General features: G+C 43.3%; 1 protein-coding gene across 1 annotated transcript in view; it reads right to left on the reverse strand.

Annotated features, from left to right (window-relative positions):
- col23a1a (collagen type XXIII alpha 1 chain a) overlaps positions 1–18,550 on the reverse strand; it is a 193,654-nt gene extending 175,104 nt beyond the window's left edge. The window contains exons 1-2 of the mRNA XM_015943709.3: positions 18,021–18,550; positions 17,722–17,788 (exon numbers count right to left, since the gene is read on the reverse strand). Of these exons, the coding sequence (XP_015799195.3) occupies positions 17,722–17,788; positions 18,021–18,317 (364 nt within the window). The 5' untranslated portion in view covers positions 18,318–18,550. The remainder of the gene's footprint in view (positions 1–17,721; positions 17,789–18,020) is intronic.
- Between the last annotated feature and the right edge of the window lie 52 nt (positions 18,551–18,602).

Below are 18,602 nucleotides of genomic sequence, written 5' to 3' on the forward strand. Positions count from 1 at the left end.
GGAAACTCCAAACACGGGGATATTGTTTGGAAAATAAAGATAATGGATGGAGTAAAAGGTTGAGACGCTGGGAGGGAGCTGGGGACTGACAGTCTGCAGAGAGAGGAGAGATGCTATAGGAGCTAAAACAGGAGCACACGAGGAGAAAGAGGGCAGCGAGGAGTCAGAGGGGATGTCAGAGAGGCAGAAAAAAGGGGTCCAGCTGGCTGCATTCAGATCTTATCAGGCCTGTTTGGGTGGGGTGCATGTGGGACACTCACACCCCGCTGACCTCCTGCAGCCTCTCAAAACATGCCTCAAAGTGGCCCGCTTGTGTGTGCACACTAAAGTACATACATTAATGTGCACAAAACAAATAAGCAAACAAATATGTGAGACAAGATAAACATCCCAACGCATCTGTACTGTTTCATTTCCCACGGTCCGGCTCTCTGGCGCAGACAGCCACACGTGTGTTTGAGAGGAGCACAAAGGTTGAGGCATAATTAAACAATACCAGATCAGCTGATTCGCTGAGAGGATTCAATTATTTGGGTTTTTCCAAAAATGCAAAACTGTCACGTCCATCTGATCAGATCCCAACTTCTGACTCAGATAAATCAACAAGGTGCTTGTCAGATCTGCTCGTTAAAAGAAGGGCTCTGATCGTGTCAGGTAGACATTTCCAGAAATCCAATCATGTGATTTCTATAAAATAGAAAGTTATTGCTGTGGGAATTGCAGTAGGAAGGCTCTTCAAGATGTTGGCCCAGAAACTTCTGTTTGTGTCAGATCCATCGAGCTAAACTGAAGAAGGTAACATGATGGTGGACACTAAGTAATATCATCCAACACAATACGCTATAATGTAGTGAGATAAAAAACAATGACACACTATGAAAAGTCCTTTTGTGGTGAAATGGAGACAGCCACATGCCGCAAAGGTCTGGTAAAAACACCAGAATTATTCTGTAGAACATTCTGGGCTGTATTTGGCATTGGGTTGGAATGTTGCAATCACAAACATAAATTTCCATCAAAGAAGTTTATTTGTCCACTCCTAGCTTCACTAGAAACATCTAGAATATCATATTAGGGTACATGAATGAATCCTGATTAATCTCAAGTTAACGATGGAACTCATAGGATTAAATGTTTTGGTCAGATGAGACCATGGTCTTGAGTCGGAAAAGGGTAGAATGACTTCTCCAGATCAGGGATGAGGTCCTGCTTCAAGTGGAGGAGTTTAAGTATCTCAGGGTCTTGTTCACGAGTGAGGGAAAGCTGGAGGGGGAGATCGATAGGCGGATTGGTGGTGTGTCTGCAGTGATGCGGGCGTTGTACCGGTCTGTCGTGGTGAAGAGAGAGCTGAGCTGGAAGACGAAGCTCTCGATTTACTGGTCGATCTACGTTCCTACCCTCACCTATGGTCACGAGCTTTTGGTAGTGGCGAAAAAACTAGATCATGGATACAAAGCGGCCAAAATGAGTTTTCTCCACAGGGTGTCTGGGCTCTCCATTAGAGCAATGAACCTCAACAGGTAGCCCGTGGGCCACATCCGGCCCACCAGACCTTTGGGCCCTAATGACCCCCAACTGGGGGACTCTGTAGTTCAGCAGCAAAATTCATGTAACAAATATCAATAATTGTTTACGTTCTTCAAACACAACTGAAACTACAATCAAAACGGTTTAGATGGAAAACAAAGCAATTTTAAATATTAATAAATTAGGATACAATAATATTTGAACTTTATTTTAGAAGAGCATTTGGCCCTCAGAGTGTCTGCTGGAAAAAAACTCCAGCTCTTGAACATATTTTGTTGAGGACCCCTGCCTTAGTGATAGGATGAGATGCTCAGCCATCCGGGAGGGGCTTGGAGTAGATCTGCTGTTCCTCCACATCAAGAGGAGCCATTTGAGGTGGCTCAGGCATCTGGTTAGGATGCCTTCTGGACGGCTCCCTGGTGAGGTTTTCTGGGTACGTCCAACCAGGAGGAGACCTAAAGGAAGACCCATAGGACACGCAGGAGGGACTGTGTCTCTCGACTGGCTTCCTTCCCCGGAGGAGCTGGCCCAAGTGTTCGGGGAAAGGCAAGTCCGGGCCTCTCTGCTTACGCTGCTGACCTGCGACCCGACCTTCGATAAGCGGATGATAATGGATGGATGGATGGATGGATGGATGGATGGTCAGTGGGCATTCCTAACAGTGACGATAGCAGCTGAGAGATCCTACCTTACTGAGCACAACCTGCTATTCATACTGTAGACACTTTCTAAAAACATGTTAAAACATTTCCCCCTCATACGGGGGGGGGGGGGGGGGGGGGGCTAAAGCATAACTGAGTTGTACCGTTACACCTCCAGTGCACATAAAATAAAACCTTGGGCCACCTTAGGGAGACCAAATGTCAATAAAATGAGGAAGATTTTGATAACAGATGAGTTTACAGCACTCGGTCAGCAGTGGAAGATCAGAGCTTACAGCTACATCAGGGCAGTAGCAGCAACACCAAATGTGATAAAGACACTGAAAGGATGGGGAGACGTGTTGTTTCATGAGTTTGGCTCACACAGGCAGACTGAGCATCACAAAACCAAACTGAATAACTACATTTAACGACATCTTATCATCCAGCGCCACGTGAAACGTCATCATCAATGTTTCTGATTCAGACCAGATGCAGGTTTTTCCAGCCAGTGACAGCTTGTTCTTCCTTCTTAGATGAAATTTCCCTATTAAAACCGTGTTAGAGACTTTGCACTAGTGGTTTGGCTGTGACATTCGACATATTTTAAAATAAACAGCTTCATTTAGGTCCTGTAAATACGAGCCCGCTGTGTCTTATAAATAAATCTCTATTCAAGGGCCAATGTGAGCGTTTATAGCTGCGTATACATATTTTTGTGGTTTATCAGCTGAACTCTTTGTTTTGAACATAAAAGGAATCATGTGGGGGCTTTTGGCTGAGAAGTCGGCGCAGCATGCCACAAAGGTGTTGCAGCAATCCTATATTAGCCTTTTGGTGCGAGATGTGACAGAAGGATAATAAAATGGGCTGTAAAATCCAACTCCATCTCTACATCTCGCATAAATCTCAAATTCTGTTTGTCAAAAATCACGTTGCACTTTAATAAGTGCATTAGTCTCTCTGACGCTCCCTCCCGCCGCTCTCAACTCTCTCAACTCCTCTTGTGTCTTTGTCCTCGTTCCAAATCACACAATCAGAACCACATGGAGGCTAGAAGACAGTCCAAGTAAATAAACAAAATCAAATAGCGGCAGAGATTCAAATGTGCATCAAGCGGTATTAACAGCAAGAGAAAAGAGTGGCAGTGCAATAAAAATTTATCGAGTCTGGTTGTGTGTTTGAATCAGCTGCAATTATCTTGTTGATGTATTTCAATGCTGCCTAAGAGCACAGTAACACAAATCTAACAACCCAACACATTTGATTTTCAGATTAAAGTCGACCGTGTGTGTGTGTGTGTGTGTGTGTGTGTGTGTGTGTGTGTGTGTGCGTGCGTGCGTGTGTGTGTGCGTGCGTGCATGCGTGAGTGCGTGTGTGTCCAGAAAGTCCAGATGTTCACAAAAGGTAGAAGAAAGTTTGGAAACAGAGTTTGAAAGCAGGCAGAGTGGATGAGGGGGAAAGATGGTAGACCTGATAGATTGTCCACATGTTTGAAGAACGATATTTGGTGTAACTCGAGCTGACTGGACATCTGTGATATTCTCTGCTGGCTCCCAAAATGCACTCAAGACTCATTTCACTATGAATCTTGAGTGGAACAGTGAGTATGCAGATAAGAGAAGTCCCGATGGAGGAAGATGGGTCCTTGGACGGTCTGCAGAGATGCCAAAACACACACACACACGAGCGCGCGCGCTAGAGTTTCTGCAAACGTGCAAGGTGAGCCAACATGCAGGCCACAAAAAATGCACACAAATGTTTGCTCAGAATGTAGAAAACAGATGGAACGCGGACTTTACAAAGGGTTTCAACATGTGCGTTGTTGTGTTTCAGAGTGAGTTGCTGCACCCATCTCTGCCTCCATCTGGCCTCCGCGGTGACGCAGAAACAACGGGCTTCAACTGAACGTCGGTTCACCACTGAGCTCTCGTTTAGCACCAGTTAGCCCAGCTTTGTAGTATTAAAGTGATGCAAACATGCTGGCAAATGGCCCCACAACAAGTAAAAACAACAGAAAGACATAGATGGGGATCGACATTCTCACCAGAACTCAGACGCTGATCAAATCCAGTTTGGTGCTGTAATTTTGCTGTGGTTTTATTCCGGTTCAGTGCAGATATTCTAACTGGTGAATGACTGACTTGAGATCAGTGGAGGGAAACCCCAGACAGTGAGTGATACAAGCCATTTGTGATGTTGAGGGTTTGACTGCAGCTACTGTGGTTCCGTGTAAAGCCGTGGATGTGTCACATATGGCTGCAGACACGAGAGAGTAGCAGCTGCACGTCCCGGTCAAACTGTTGGCCAGTTGAGGTTTGATTCTATGCTTGTGCCTTTCCTGGCTGAAAACACTGTAGACCATCACTGTGTTTCTCTTTATATTTGTTTTGTTGCATCCCAAACTTAAAATGCACACGTCCTGTTGTCCACATGTGACCTTTGTGCATCGCTAGGGCGGCCATTTTTGACATTCACAGAACAGACAACCTGTGTGCAAGTCTCCCTGCATCTTTTCAATGTCTGATTACATTGTGTGTGTGTGTGTGTGTGTGTGTGTGTGTGTGTGTGTGTGTGTGTGTGTGTGTGTGTGTGTGTGTGTGTGTGTGTGTGTGTGTGTGTGTGTGTGTGTGTGTATGTGTGTGTACTTGCACAGCTATCCTGTTTAGGACCAGAAATGGCATATTCACTGATCTTCTGAAGACCGATAGTCTGTATTCGGAGCAAAATCCGGTCTTACAGTTTTTCTCAGTTGCTAAAACACTAAAATCCATTGACTGAAGAAAGTTCTCAGCTGCTTGAACTCATTAAGCTAACTGATGAGCCTGTTGTCAAAACCTTAAACCATTTCACACGGTTTAGCAAAACTCTAAAGGCATTCTCATTCTTAAAACACATTCTGCACTCTAATGTACATGTCATACATAACGGTAAACACAAGTGGCACACATTCATCCATAACAAGAGCACAAATGTCATTGATTGAACACAATCAGTCAAAATAGATTTCACTTGTTTCAAATGATGTGACAACCAATATAAGCAAGTTCAGAAAGCAAACAGGTTGAAGGTGGGAATGAGAAATTGTAACAATGGATAGAAGAATTCATGTGAAGGACGGGTGCGTATGCGAGGTGGGGGATGAGGAGGAGGGCAAGAAAGAGAAAGAGGAGGATGAAGAGGAAGAGCAAGTCAAAGAGTGGAAATATCCAATGAAATCTGAGCAACAATCATAGACAGTGTTGTTGTCCATGGGCTGACTATGAGGGAAGCAGGACTTGGAGTGCAACCCAATTTGAGCCTCAGGAGGGAAAATATTGCATATGATGTCGATGAAGTGCTGTGGCCTGACCCAACCCACAGACAAGAAGAGGCCCATTGGTAACATGTTTAGTCCTTTAAAGTTTTTCATTTTATGTATTTTTTCACTGTCATTGAACACTGTAGCACAACGGACTGCAGGCTGTATATGGTACAATAAACAAATTGTATGGCCCTGAATATTGTGCTTTCTATTTTTTGGTGTATTGTTTACTGACTGCTTGATGGTGTATGTAATTTTGAGTAATTTGTTTATGATTTGAGAGTAGTGTTTGATTTTAAGCACAACTAAAACTGTTTTGAGGTGAAAGTTTGATTTTGCAAGAGGAATGAGAGGTTTTGTAAATCATGCTTGAAGCTGAGGTTTTGAGTTTAATGTTTTGAGAAAAGGGAGCAAGGTTTCAGGAATTGTGCTTTAGCAATTGAGAAAAACTGTAATACGGTGGACTCCCTGTTTTAGGCTTAGGGGTGAGGTTTACACGTAAGATGTGAATTGAGTTTTTCCTTACAGTTCGGTTTAGGAAAACACTGGTTAGGGTAAGGGTCAGGCATAAATGCAGTTACTAAAATGAATGGAAGTCAATACAAAGTCTTAATACGGATAGGAATACAAGATTGTGTGTGTGTGTGTGTGTGTGTGTGTGTGTGTGTGTGTGTGTGTGCGCGCGCGTGAGAGTGAGTGATAACCATCTTCACCCTCCGTCTCCCACCTCACTCCTGGCTGAACTCTGGGTTAAAGTATACAACCATTGAACAGTTGCTCTCTGGTCAGCCCGATTCCAGATCCTGTGTAGAATACACACACCTAAAATACATAACTAAATACAGACGGGGATGATGAGAAAGGCATAAGAATTATTATTTAGCTGTGGTCGTCATCTTGAATTAAATAAATTATTAATCAGCTGGGGCCTCATTTATCAAGCTTGCTTGCGCACAAAACGGGGTAGGAAAACTGTGTAAGCAACTTTCCACACAAACTTTGGGATTTCTGAAAGAAAACTTGGCGGATAAATGTGCGCAACTTTAAGTTGACTAAGGACCTTGCTTACGCACATTTTGGACATGGAGAGCACCTGCAGTGCTGCTGCTGAGAAGGATAAAATTATGAAATCTTGCAGCATGATCACTTGTACCGCTTCGTTTTCACACAGAACAAGACCCCCCACACTCTCACACATGCGCGCACTCTCACACATACACGCACGCATGCGCACACACACAGCCTGAAGCGCAGAATACAGAATGCAGAATATCAGCAGGGGGACAGATTGAGACAGAATGTCATGCGTCTGTGACAGTGTGTGTCCTGTCACTGTGACCCGATTGATCATGCGCCCTGGCTACTTGGACAAGGGAGATCTCCGTTTGGGTGACTGGTTAGCGTGCGTGACTTTCACCTGGGAGTTATGGGATCGGATCCCGATTGGACCTTTTATTTTTTATATCCGCCACAGATCTCTCTGAAGAACTCACAACATTGACGGCTTCAGCAATGCTGGGCCACTCCGTGGATTTTCTCTTGTTTTGCAAAAGCACTTCCTTTCATTTCTCCACCTCACCCACAAGTACCTCAACTTCTGCTTGTGAAATAGCACTTCCTTGATCTGCGGTCGGGATCGAAATGCTGCAACAGCCAGCTTATGTATATGCATGAGATCCACAAGGCACTTTGCATTGACTATTTATGGCAGTAAGGGGGCGTGGTGAGGGCGGGATGTGACTAAAATGCAGCTGAGAACATTTCTAGATAGTCTCTGATTTATGAAGCGGAGATTGTGTGCAGCTGTGCGTACTCCATGTTTGATAGATCACAAACCTACTTGGCGTAAGTATTTTTTTTTTTTTTTTTTGCTGAGATCAAGTACGGTTTTAGTAAGGATATATGCAATGTTTGACAAATAAGACCCCTGATAATGGACATGAGTAGACTTTCTGAGGTTTTTCTTGGTTAAAGGAAATGCTACATAGATGTTTCATCCTCACAAATTACACAAGCCTGAAGGAGTCCTGCCATGTTGTGGAGCAGCTAACGTTTTTCACCATCTATTTTCTTTCTGTGGCTAATGCAGGAAAGAACATTTTCAACCACACATGTTTAGTAGTTAGAGCATGTTGTTGGGATGATGCTCAGCCTCTAATGCACCAATTTGTATCTCCATTTCTGTAACTGATCATTTTGGAGCCATTTGTGTGTTTTCTACTCCCAGTTGGCTGTGGTGGCCATCTTGAATTGGTCTAACCATTAGCAGAGGAAAATCTAAGAATCATTTCTAAGAAGTTTAATAAAATCTATCCAGTTAGCCCATGGTGCTGGATGATAAGATGTGGTTCATGGTATATGTTTACAGGAAAGCAAAGAAAACATTAGTGTCCACCTTTCAGCAGTAGGTAGTAATAAGGTAAGATGGAGAGAGGAAGCAGGCCTAATAAATAGGCTCCACCCCAAAGTGCCAGAGCTAAGTTGTTGAAAGCTCTCCGGCGCTGATGGTGCCGAGCCACTGCAACAGAAGAACATGTTTAAAGGACATTCAGGGCTTGTTCTAAAGATCTGGGTCCAGTTTTACGAGTTTGGCTCTCATTAAAAAGGTGTGAGGAGAGTGACGAGTCCATCCAGGAGCGGGAGCATGATCCACACATATGGAACACCAATGTTGCTATTCACACCTCCAACAATGGCTCAGCAACAGTGATACCGTGAATGTTGGCTTCATTTTGCATCTGGAAAAGACAGACACATAAACAGCAAAGGCTTTTCATCCTAAGATGCCATCTGCACAACAGATCCAGGTGTGGGTTCCATCCTGCAGCTGCTTTCAGCGACACCACATTCCTGATGGGATAACTGCACCCCAAACGCCAAAAACACATAGGAAAGTCACATTATTTCCTCTTAAAACACAACCTGAAAAGTTCATCATTGGGTTTTTTGAGATTTAAAATTCTTCTGGTCAGGTCAGATAAATGATTGAACAGGTTTACGGAAGAGAGGAGAAGGTTTGACCTGGTGTTGCTGGCAGCCTCCTGCTGGTGTTGAAGAGTTTGTCTGCTCCTACATTAAAAGGCTAGTCACCTCATCACCTGCCACTTAATTATAATTAAAGAAAACATCATAATAGGTTCCTTATTTAGCCTAGCATCTGCTCAGCATTACTCTACAAGACCTCACAAGACCAGTCAGTCCTGAGTGTGTCATCCCCACGACAATATTCTAATACCGACTGATTAGATGTTACGGAGACTATTAAAGCTTAAAGCTTTCAGATAATTTTTAAATTATTTTAGGGAATAAAGACGAACACATTTGGAAGGCAATAAATAAATCGTCTTTCGTTTAATGCTTTGAAATAAAAAGCATCACAAACTTTAAATTATGTAATGAAAAGCAGCTAATAATACATAAAGTGATGGGTGTCTGTAGTACATGTACATTATTATCTTATCTGATTTTGTTTGAATGACCTAAATCTGGAGAAACAGACAGCAGGTCAAGTTACTAGATGGATTGCTGCCATCTTAAAACAAAACAAAAAATGCTAAAGTAGTTCATGAAAAGATTATTTCATCATTAAAATGTAAAATTTTCTCATTCTGGTTGAAAATCAGAAAATAATATTCAGAATAGTGTAAAACTAAATTTAAAAAAGGTCACTAAATTTGTGTTAGCATCAACAGCTAAAGGTTTTGGGGTATTTTGGATTTAAAGTGGCAGTGTGTAGTTTCCTGCTGCTACATGCGTTCATTTCAGGGTAGTTTTACATTAGCCTGGCCTGCCAGACTCCTCCTCTGTTTAATTCTGCACAGAGAAAAGCCTGATTTATGCTTCTCCGTCTGCGTCAGTGCGGAGACACGCAACGCCATTATCCGTCCTTGCGTAGGGCTCCGGCAGGCACGCAAGTACGTACGGAGTCGAGCCCACTTTTTTAAACGTCCGTCGAACGAGACGGAATACGCAAGCTTGTGATTGGTCAGGACGCCGCTGTTGTTTACAGCGCCGCCATTGCAAAGAGAGCCGAGGATAACTAGCGGCAGACACGGAGAAGCTTGAAGAATACCTCGCGAAAAAACTCTAAAAACATGAACGTTTAATTCCCCGTGACTGGAGGAGTGAAAAGATGCGCAGCAAACGTTTTGTTTGTGGACGGAAATGACAGGAAACGTGGGTTTAGAGGTGGGGAGCGCATGAAGAGGTGGGAGAATGAGAGACAAATATGTCCGTGTTAAAAGTCTCTTATATACACAAAAAACACAATATAAACACACTATCTTGGACCGATACATGACAGGATACCACAGAACAGCACTGCGCCCTCTGTGGTCCTGCCGGGCAATTGCTTTGCAACACTCTCCAGGAGACGGAGAAGTAAAAGAGCAAAACGCTTCCGTCAATCCGTGCGTGTCTGTCCCTTGCGGAGCTGACGGAGAAGCATAAACCAGGCAGAGTCTGGGAACTCTCCTATTCAAGTAACGCCAATTCTAACCGAGCCAATCAGCGCTGAGTAGTGTATGTCACACACCATAACACTGAGTTTGTCATAAACATGGCGACTGAAGCGGAGTTCGCTGCGGCTCTTTCCTCTGTTCTAAATGACTTGGATACGTCTTTAAAACCACAAGTAGAAGCGCTAACAGCTTTTCTTCTAAAGAAAGATGTTTGCGCCGTTGCCAGACGCCATTTTTGACTACAGCTAAAAAACTACAGTGTCACGCGGTACAATCTGCATTTCCGTCATTTTTCAAATTGGTTATTTTTGAGCTGCCTAGTCCCGCCCCTCATGTGCCTCTCTGCCTGTGAGTTACCTGACTCTCTGTGCAGAATTAAACAGAGGACGGGTCTGGCCGGCCAGGCTAGTTTTACACCACATCTTCCTGACTGTCGCTAGTAACATTACAGTAAATGCTGCCTGTGGAGCAGAAATTATAATAATATATAACCACTGGACATCATTTTGTTCATTTTCATGGGCATTGATGGATATTTCCATAGATTTAAGGTAAAACTACTGATTGTCTCTTGAAGTCATTTTAACAGTTTTAACCCATTTCACCACTGTGAATACCTGTTAGCTAGGTGATCTAGTCTCAGCTAATATATGGCTGTATTCAAATCACCAGAAGTCATCTGGATGACCACGCCTTCTCATTTATTCCCACTCCAACCGTGGCATATGTCCTGTTGCCTAGCAACCGTGACGTCACTACATCAGCTTTAAAACCACACAAGCTCATTTACGATCACTTTTCTTAAAGAGCAAGTCACCCCCAAATAAACTTTTTTTTGCTGATAAACTAAATAAACGAGTGTCTAATCGTGCTGCAGACACGTGTCGTCAATAATATAGCACTTCAGTGCATCTTAGTTAAAATTTAAATATTCTGCCTAAAACTGGCAGTGTTGTGCCGTTGTCAGGTAAAAACTCTGCACTGTATTTTAATTTAAATCTGCCACCGCTATTGGCTGAGAGGTATGCTATGATGTAAACTGGTACATTATGATGTCACAATGCTGTTGTGAGCCTGAGTGTGTGTGTATTTGTTAGCGGCTCCGCCTTCTCGGTCTGCCTGGCAACAGCATTTGTTGCATTTTTCAAACATGAAGTGGGAGTTGAGTTAGACTCTGGTAGGGGATGACTTGCTCTTTAAGAGTTTTGCAAAACATTATTAAAAAAATAACATGTAAATGAAAAAAGCCTAACAACACAACAGTTTAAAGCTTTTAATGTTTGTACTGCCAGATTTTAATACACTTGCATTTAAAACTGTAGTAATCTCCTGCTTTGGCCGCCAATTCTGCATTATCAGAAATGTCCCAATAAGTCCCCAATAAACCCTGGGACAGGGTCGGTCACTAAGGATACACCAGATCCACCCTTCAAAATCTGGGAAAAGAAGGCTATGGAGACTTTGATATTGGACAGTTGTCATTGTTGCAAATTAATCTGCTTTTATGTATATTGAAGGATACAGCCGCTGGATTTAGACGCAGCCGAAGTTCCTTAAAACAGAGCTAACTCAAAAAGTAAGATTCCATTTGTCCTTAACGCTCCCACAGCAACTCACTTGGGAAGAACTGAACTTTTAGGTCAAAAATTGAATTTTGCTCTGAAATGAAAACAAATTAAAATCTATTTAAAGACAGAAGAACACTGTTGTGTTTTTAGAACCTTTCAAAGATCATTCACTGAGTTGAGAGCTCTTCAAACACCGTGGATAATTTTGTGGCGGAGCTCTTAAATCAATCCAAGACTGAAGAACTGAATTACGACACTGTGGTTTCACACATCACTTGAGGCTTTTGAAGCTCGCTCTGGCCCGTTGAAAACAATTGGAGCTTGGAGATCAAGTGCGTCAGACAAAGCAGTGCAGTGTGAAACGCAGCGAATCAGATGTTCTCCTAAATCAAATCTCACTTTGATGTAAAACAATCATCAGATGCACGATGCTCTTATTGTAGACGCTGGTTTTAAATATTTATTTTGCTGTAGCTCATTAAGCGCTGTCTTATGGAACTGATTAAAGTCAGCTCCGAGCATCAAAATTACAACTTTGTTTCTACAATCAAACGGCTCAGACGTGACAAAACGCTGTTTCTGCGACAGACCAAATGTGGAAAACGTTGATCCATGTCGCTGATGATAATGTCAAAGCGTGACACACACTATAGCAACAGTAAGATACCAAATAATCACGTCAAATGGAAAAAATACATTTAAAAATGCTGAACATTCCGTCCAGGCGTGGCTGTGAGAAACATTCGCCTCAGTCGGTGTTGTGCACAAGAACAAGAGCATGAGAAAACGGAGCCTCGGTACTTCCTGAGATCTCCAACTTTCCTGGAAAAAGACAATGACATAAATATAAACATGCCCTCGTGGAGCTGTTGCTGCAGGGGCTCTGTTTTCCACTCAGAGACAAGGCAGACGGAGGTCCAAAACCCAGATCTGAACACATGGAGGTAAAATCCGTCTCTCCACCTTCACTGGCTCCAGATTATTTCCCGCTTGTAATAATTTTAATCAGCTCTGACAACTAATATTGTGTGAGCAATAATTACACTCAGAGATGTTTACTTAGAGTCAGAACTACAATCACAGGATGAGTTTGTGTGGCTGGTGTGTGTGTGTCCTCCAGGGTCTGGTACGCAACCCCCTTCTTTTGTTTTTTTCTACCTGGTGTTCCTGAAGTCCTCACGGGCCCTTTGTGGGCTGCTGACTGGCTGGTCTGTGTCCAGCTGTTTATTTTTCAAAAGGAAGAATGTCGGCCCTGCTGTTAAACACTGTGGTTTCACAAAGCTAACTTTAATAAGAAGGCTGATGAGATGGGGAGAGAGGAGAGGGCTACTTAAGGGATTTCTGCTCAAATGACTTAACCATTTGAACAAACTGGTAGTCAGGAGAAGCTGCACAGACGCAACCTAACGTGTACACCTGGAGCAGGCTTAGCTAACCTCATCTGATGCTAAAGTTTTGTTGGACTAACAGATTCTAAATTTCAGATAAAGCTTTTCTCCTCATCTATAGAGGAGTTTTCATTCCGCATAAACTACTAGAGACTTCACAAACACAGCAGAAAAGTGGAGACCCTGTAGTTTCAGTTTTGAGAAAGTTGTTTTCGTTATGATTGATTCATTTAACTAAAATGATCAAAATATGATTTATTGTCCAATTTCTGATTATCTTGGGAAATTGTGATTCTGGAAGTAAAAACTTCCTGATTGAAGCTTGTATTAGTGTTCATGCAAACGGTGCCTTTACTGACTGAGAATAAATCTGATTTATTTATTTTTTTGGTTTAGTTGATCCAGCACAATATTTTTGGTTTGTTTCTATTAAAATGTATGAATTTCGAGAGATTTATGGATTTACAAACAGCTGACACCACTCAATCACAGTGAATCATCCAGAGACACTTCCTGAATCCTAATCCAGCCTGAGATTACAGGTTCAGATGAACTGAGGACACGTTCCACAATCTTCCAGTTAAAGACAAGATACCAAGAGTGATTGCATTTCCCCTCAAAGTGATGAAAGAAGAGACACAGACCATCAGCTGTAGGGAAGATGTAACCCGAGGAGACAAGGCTCACAGCTGTGATGAAACACCGAACACAGAGAGGAAGAAGTTAGATGAAATCAAGAGGAAACTTCCATTCGGTAGAGGAACAGACCGCTCACTTCAATCTTTGAGCAGACTAAGTGGTTTACTTGCATGCACAGACACCTGACTCTGCAGCAGCAGCTGGAAGAAAGTATTTTGTGTTTTAAAGATTGTATATTTTACTCCCCAGTTTGAGATCCCCTTCCCCCTGCAGCATAAAACAATAAAGCCACCTGGATGCTCTGCCACAGGATACTCTTTTCATAAAGGTGCGGCCAGTCGCTATGAGGCGTGCACTAAAACATGCTCCTGCAGACACCAAAAACAAACTCGCAGAGCTATAGGTTTGTGCTCTGCTGCAGAATTTTACTGCAGCTCCAAAACCTGAGTGAAACAAATCTAAAGCAAGGGGAACAAATTCCCTGTGGTTCTTGTTTTATGGTCATTAATGGATCTTATTTGCGCGGCGTATTCTTCCTGTGGCAATAGGTTCTAGGCATATAGGTAGCTGCAACTTCCTGTCTGATTTATTACAGCTTTAAAAACAAAATGCTGCCCTGGGGAACGTTGGCCCCATTGTGGCGCTCCATCTCTCCCCCAAAGAGGCTTTTCCTGTCTCCTCCTCCAGGTGGGAGAGCATGCTGCGTCGCCTCTGCCTCCTATAGGTGAGAGGTTGATCCCCACACGGGCCGGTTAACACAAACAGACTGCTGAAAGCTGCATAAAATATGTCAGAGTTAATTTCTCAGCCTATTTAGACAAATCATTTCTCTTCTGCAGCGCACAGCTAAGTGTATAATGACATTTCATCACAAATTCAGCAGTTGTGGGACACCCTCAGCACAAAACAGTGCAGTGGTTTTTATGTAATTCTGCTGGTATGTGCTGCTGCTGTGAGCATGCCCTGTCAATTATATACACAAACACAAACACGCAAATACAGGGGGGCTGTGTCCCCGCTTAGTGTGCAAATGACCTCTTATCTGATGAAAAATGATCTGGCTGCACAGCAGCGGGCCTGACCTCTTGACCTCACACACACCAGAACCAAAGACTTTGATGAGGCTGAAGCAGCCCTGAGCAAGACACGCCAGAGGTTTCAAACGGTAATCAATACAGACACGTTATTAGGAGGAGTTCGGAAGTTGTACGAGGATTTCTAAGAACTTTTCTGATTCTGATTCCTTCACTTCCACTCGGCAGCGTGGGAGAATAAAATGTGATACACAGGAGATGAATAAATCATCTAAAATCAGAAACTCCTGAAATCAAAACGAACAAAAACAAAGTAGCTTCAGCTTTAGCCTTTCTCTTTGGGCTCAGAGACTTCTCAACCTTCTGCCTGAAGGACTGAGGGTAAGTCGTTCATAAACTTGGAGTGGAGTCTAAGACTGAACGTTTTAAACACCCATAGGTCAACGTTGCGATAACCCTTTATGATTGTTGTCAAGATAAACAATGTGATACCAAAGTTACAGTGAGTTAAGGGTTTTTAAAGACAAAGTTCACTCATTCTTTTTCAACACATGTGCAGAGGTCTTAAGTATAAATGTGTGCCGTATGATCGCTGAGGGGGAAGGCTCCGTCGCTCCTGTTTCAGGAACTAGAAGTTAGCCAGAGGAAAGGTGATGGCAGCATTTGGAGTCCCTGACATTCAGATATCTCGCCTCTGATTGGCTAACAGCAACATAACTCTACGACAACATTGGTGTTTTATCTCCACAAATAACACAAGCCTGAAGGAGTTCTGCTGTGTGATGGAGTTGCCAACACTAACAGTTAGCTTCTACTAACCTTAGTGTTTTCTGCTGTTTCCTGGAGGCTAAAACAGCGACAGCCTTAAGTCCATGAATGCTAATTTAGCAATATAACGTGCAACTGACTGGCTTTTTTAATCCAAGAGTTTCCCCGTCTCTTTTCTATCCATGGCTAATGCTGGAAACTGGGGTAGAAGACTATTTTCACGTTCAGCCTGCATGTTAAACTCAAAGCGACCATCATATTTCAAAATTAACAAGTAAAAAACAGTTTCTCAGTGAATTTGGTCTTCTATACAACACAATTAATCACAAGGGAATTTAGGATTGACGCAGTTTTGAGACATAAATCATCCTGCAGTATAGGTGGGAACGTGATAAGAAGAAGACACAAGTCTTTGTAGGACATAAACATCACTTCTCTACACTAAGACCATTTAGGGAGTGACCTGCAACAGGTTATTTAGTATTTAATTAAACAGTTTGCACAGAAACTTAAAATGGCCAAAATACTGATCATAACAGACAAACAGGCTGTGAGTCCTCTCAGACACAAACCTGTAAATGATGGACACATGTGGACACACTCCGAGGATATTATCGAGTGTTGGTCCACTTTAGCAGCTTTAAACCCAAGTTCCAAGCTGAAGTAATACAATCTAATGCATGCTCCCTTTTGCACAGGACACAAAGTCTGCACATGATCCTTATTACTGCAGGCACCATAAATGTGTTCAAGTAAGTAATGAAGGTCTGCACAGAGAACATGCTATATGTGGTGTGTGTGTGTGTGTGTGTGTGTGTGTGTCAGCTGAGGGAGAGGGAGGGTGATAATTGCAAACACCTGAAGCTTGTAAGCAGAGTTGTTCTCAGTGACAGTTTCCCTAACGCTTAACAACTGCACCTCATGTTGTATCAGAGAGAATAAAAGACCCGGATCCTAACAGGTGAACGCTGCTCCTCCACAAAGTCTTGGACCTATTCCTGGTCATAGATGACCTCGCTGCTTGTCCGGCAGTGAATGAGCCATGAAAGTACATTTTTATTGGAGGAAAACTGTCAGACTTGTCAAGAGGAGAGTTTAACATCATCATTCCCAGAGCTGCTGCATAAATGCTTCCCCCTGTTGGTGTCCTCAGAGCTGTGCATGTTGAAAGGTGAGCCCCCGATGTTGGAGGGCCATAGTTTTAACGGCAGAGACGCCACTCATGCTGCATGGCAGAGCGGTTCTTGCACTCAGACAGGCAGAAATATCTCAGCCTGTGATCCCTCAGTGGTTAAGGGTTCGAGTTTCAAGTGCTGAGAGTTGGTGCTAAGAGGAGAGGAGCATCTCCTCTTACAGCAGCGTGTTGGGAGAGGTGCCTGTGTCGGGCCCTCAAAGGCTGAGGGGACAGGAGCTCTGATGTCGGCCCCTCACGCAGCTACATAGGATCTGGGAAAGCATTTCGCAAGTATGCAGACAAGACACACACACATGCTTCGCCCCTGCACATTCATATATGATAAATAAAAAAAGAGGCACGCACAGAAATTAGTAGAATTACATCATTAAAATGTTGTGAATACTTGCAAAAGGCTTGAATTTTCAGAGCAAAAACTGCTGCAGTCCTGAGAAATCAGCAATAAAATTAAATGTAGCATCATGCAATAATGAAATAATTCTCACAAACATTTTTGCCGAGTATTTCTCTTTCTTTTTGCACCAAGTACCGCAGGCAACTTGCTGTCATTTCATACAAATTTGGCAATAAAACCCTTCTGATTATTTTATGCAAATCTGGAGTTACACACAAAGGTTAAAGAAAACAAAAACCAAATATGATACATTCCTCTCATAAAGAAATCTAAATGTTGGCTCCATACAAAGCACTCTCTCTCACACACACACACACACACACACCCTGTTGCTACAAGCCAAAAGATTTCAGTCAATCAAGCAGAACCTCCACAGGTCAGGTGAAATATGTAAACTATCAACCCACAGCTGGCCAGCGGCCGCTCCTGCTTCACCAGTGTGTGGGGGCACCTCTCAGCACGTCCATCACACCAAATGGCAACTTAACCTCAAATAAAAGAGATAGCATCTAGAGGGTGTGTGTGTGTGTGTGTGTGTGTGTGTGTGTGTGTGTGTGTGTGTGTGTGTGTGTGCGTGTGTGTGTGTGTGTGTGTGTAACATGATGATCACACACATGCTCCAAAACAGGAACTATCACAGGCCCTGTAATAAACACCACAAGCCAAACGTGGCCACGTCCTGGCCCATAGCTGCAGGTTTGGGAGGAAGTCTTCCAGCAGAAGTTTTACAGTTCAGCTGGAATAACGCACCAGAATAATCTCTCGTCTGATGACGTTTAGAGTTGTAAAGAACAAACATGTACCTGGAGGACAGGAGCACTCTTGGACATCTCTGGCCGTGCGTAACTTCGGCATTAGAGCCACCACTCTCTGTAAATAAACAAAATAATTCTAACGTGACATAAAAAACAAATCAAACCATAATATTTGGTATTTTTCTAAATATTTAAATTAACTGTGCAGATAACAGTACATTTTAGGACGCATAATAGGAAGTCTTTGTTTTACGACTCATTTACGCACGAAAGCGCAGTCACATGAGTGACTGTTTATCTACAATCAGTGAATTTTATTTAGATGCGCCACAGCTGACATCATATACCTCTTCCACTAGCTTTCCTATCGGGGTGCGTAGTTCTGAAATGAGGGTCCCATCCTCGTTTTGGAAGAACCTGTGCGCGGGATGGAGCGAGACTTTGTCCATGATCTCCATCTGCAGTCGGCTCTCCAGGTCGTGGGTCTTGAAGCACATCAGAAGACAAACGGTGATGGAGCTCAGCGACATGAGCAGGCAGAGGGCAATGGGGAACCCCGGCAGCCACCGCTGGACCATGGGCTTGGTGGCACACTCACACGCCGGCTTCTTCTCCCCAAAAGCCTCGCTGGACGCGTCCATCATCCTGCAAGCTCGTGTCCAACTCCAGTCGGTGAGCAGAAGCAACCAAAGTATCAACTTTTGAGACTGTTGTCAGGTCACCAGACCGTGAGATGAAACGAACCAAACGGAGTAAAAAACAAACAAAAAAATACTTTGTTTTAAATCCGAGTTCAAAGCGGCGCTTTAGATTAGCTTTGGAAAAAGACGCAGAGCGCGCGCAGTTCTTCCTCCAAGCGTCGGTAGTTCGATGTGAATCGAAAGAGCACCCGGAGTTTCCTCCGGTAGAGATGCACAAGTGCAGCTAAT

Source organism: Nothobranchius furzeri, chromosome 1 (genome assembly GCF_043380555.1).
Source record: "Nothobranchius furzeri strain GRZ-AD chromosome 1, NfurGRZ-RIMD1, whole genome shotgun sequence".
NCBI classification, from domain to species: Eukaryota; Metazoa; Chordata; class Actinopteri; order Cyprinodontiformes; family Nothobranchiidae; genus Nothobranchius; species Nothobranchius furzeri.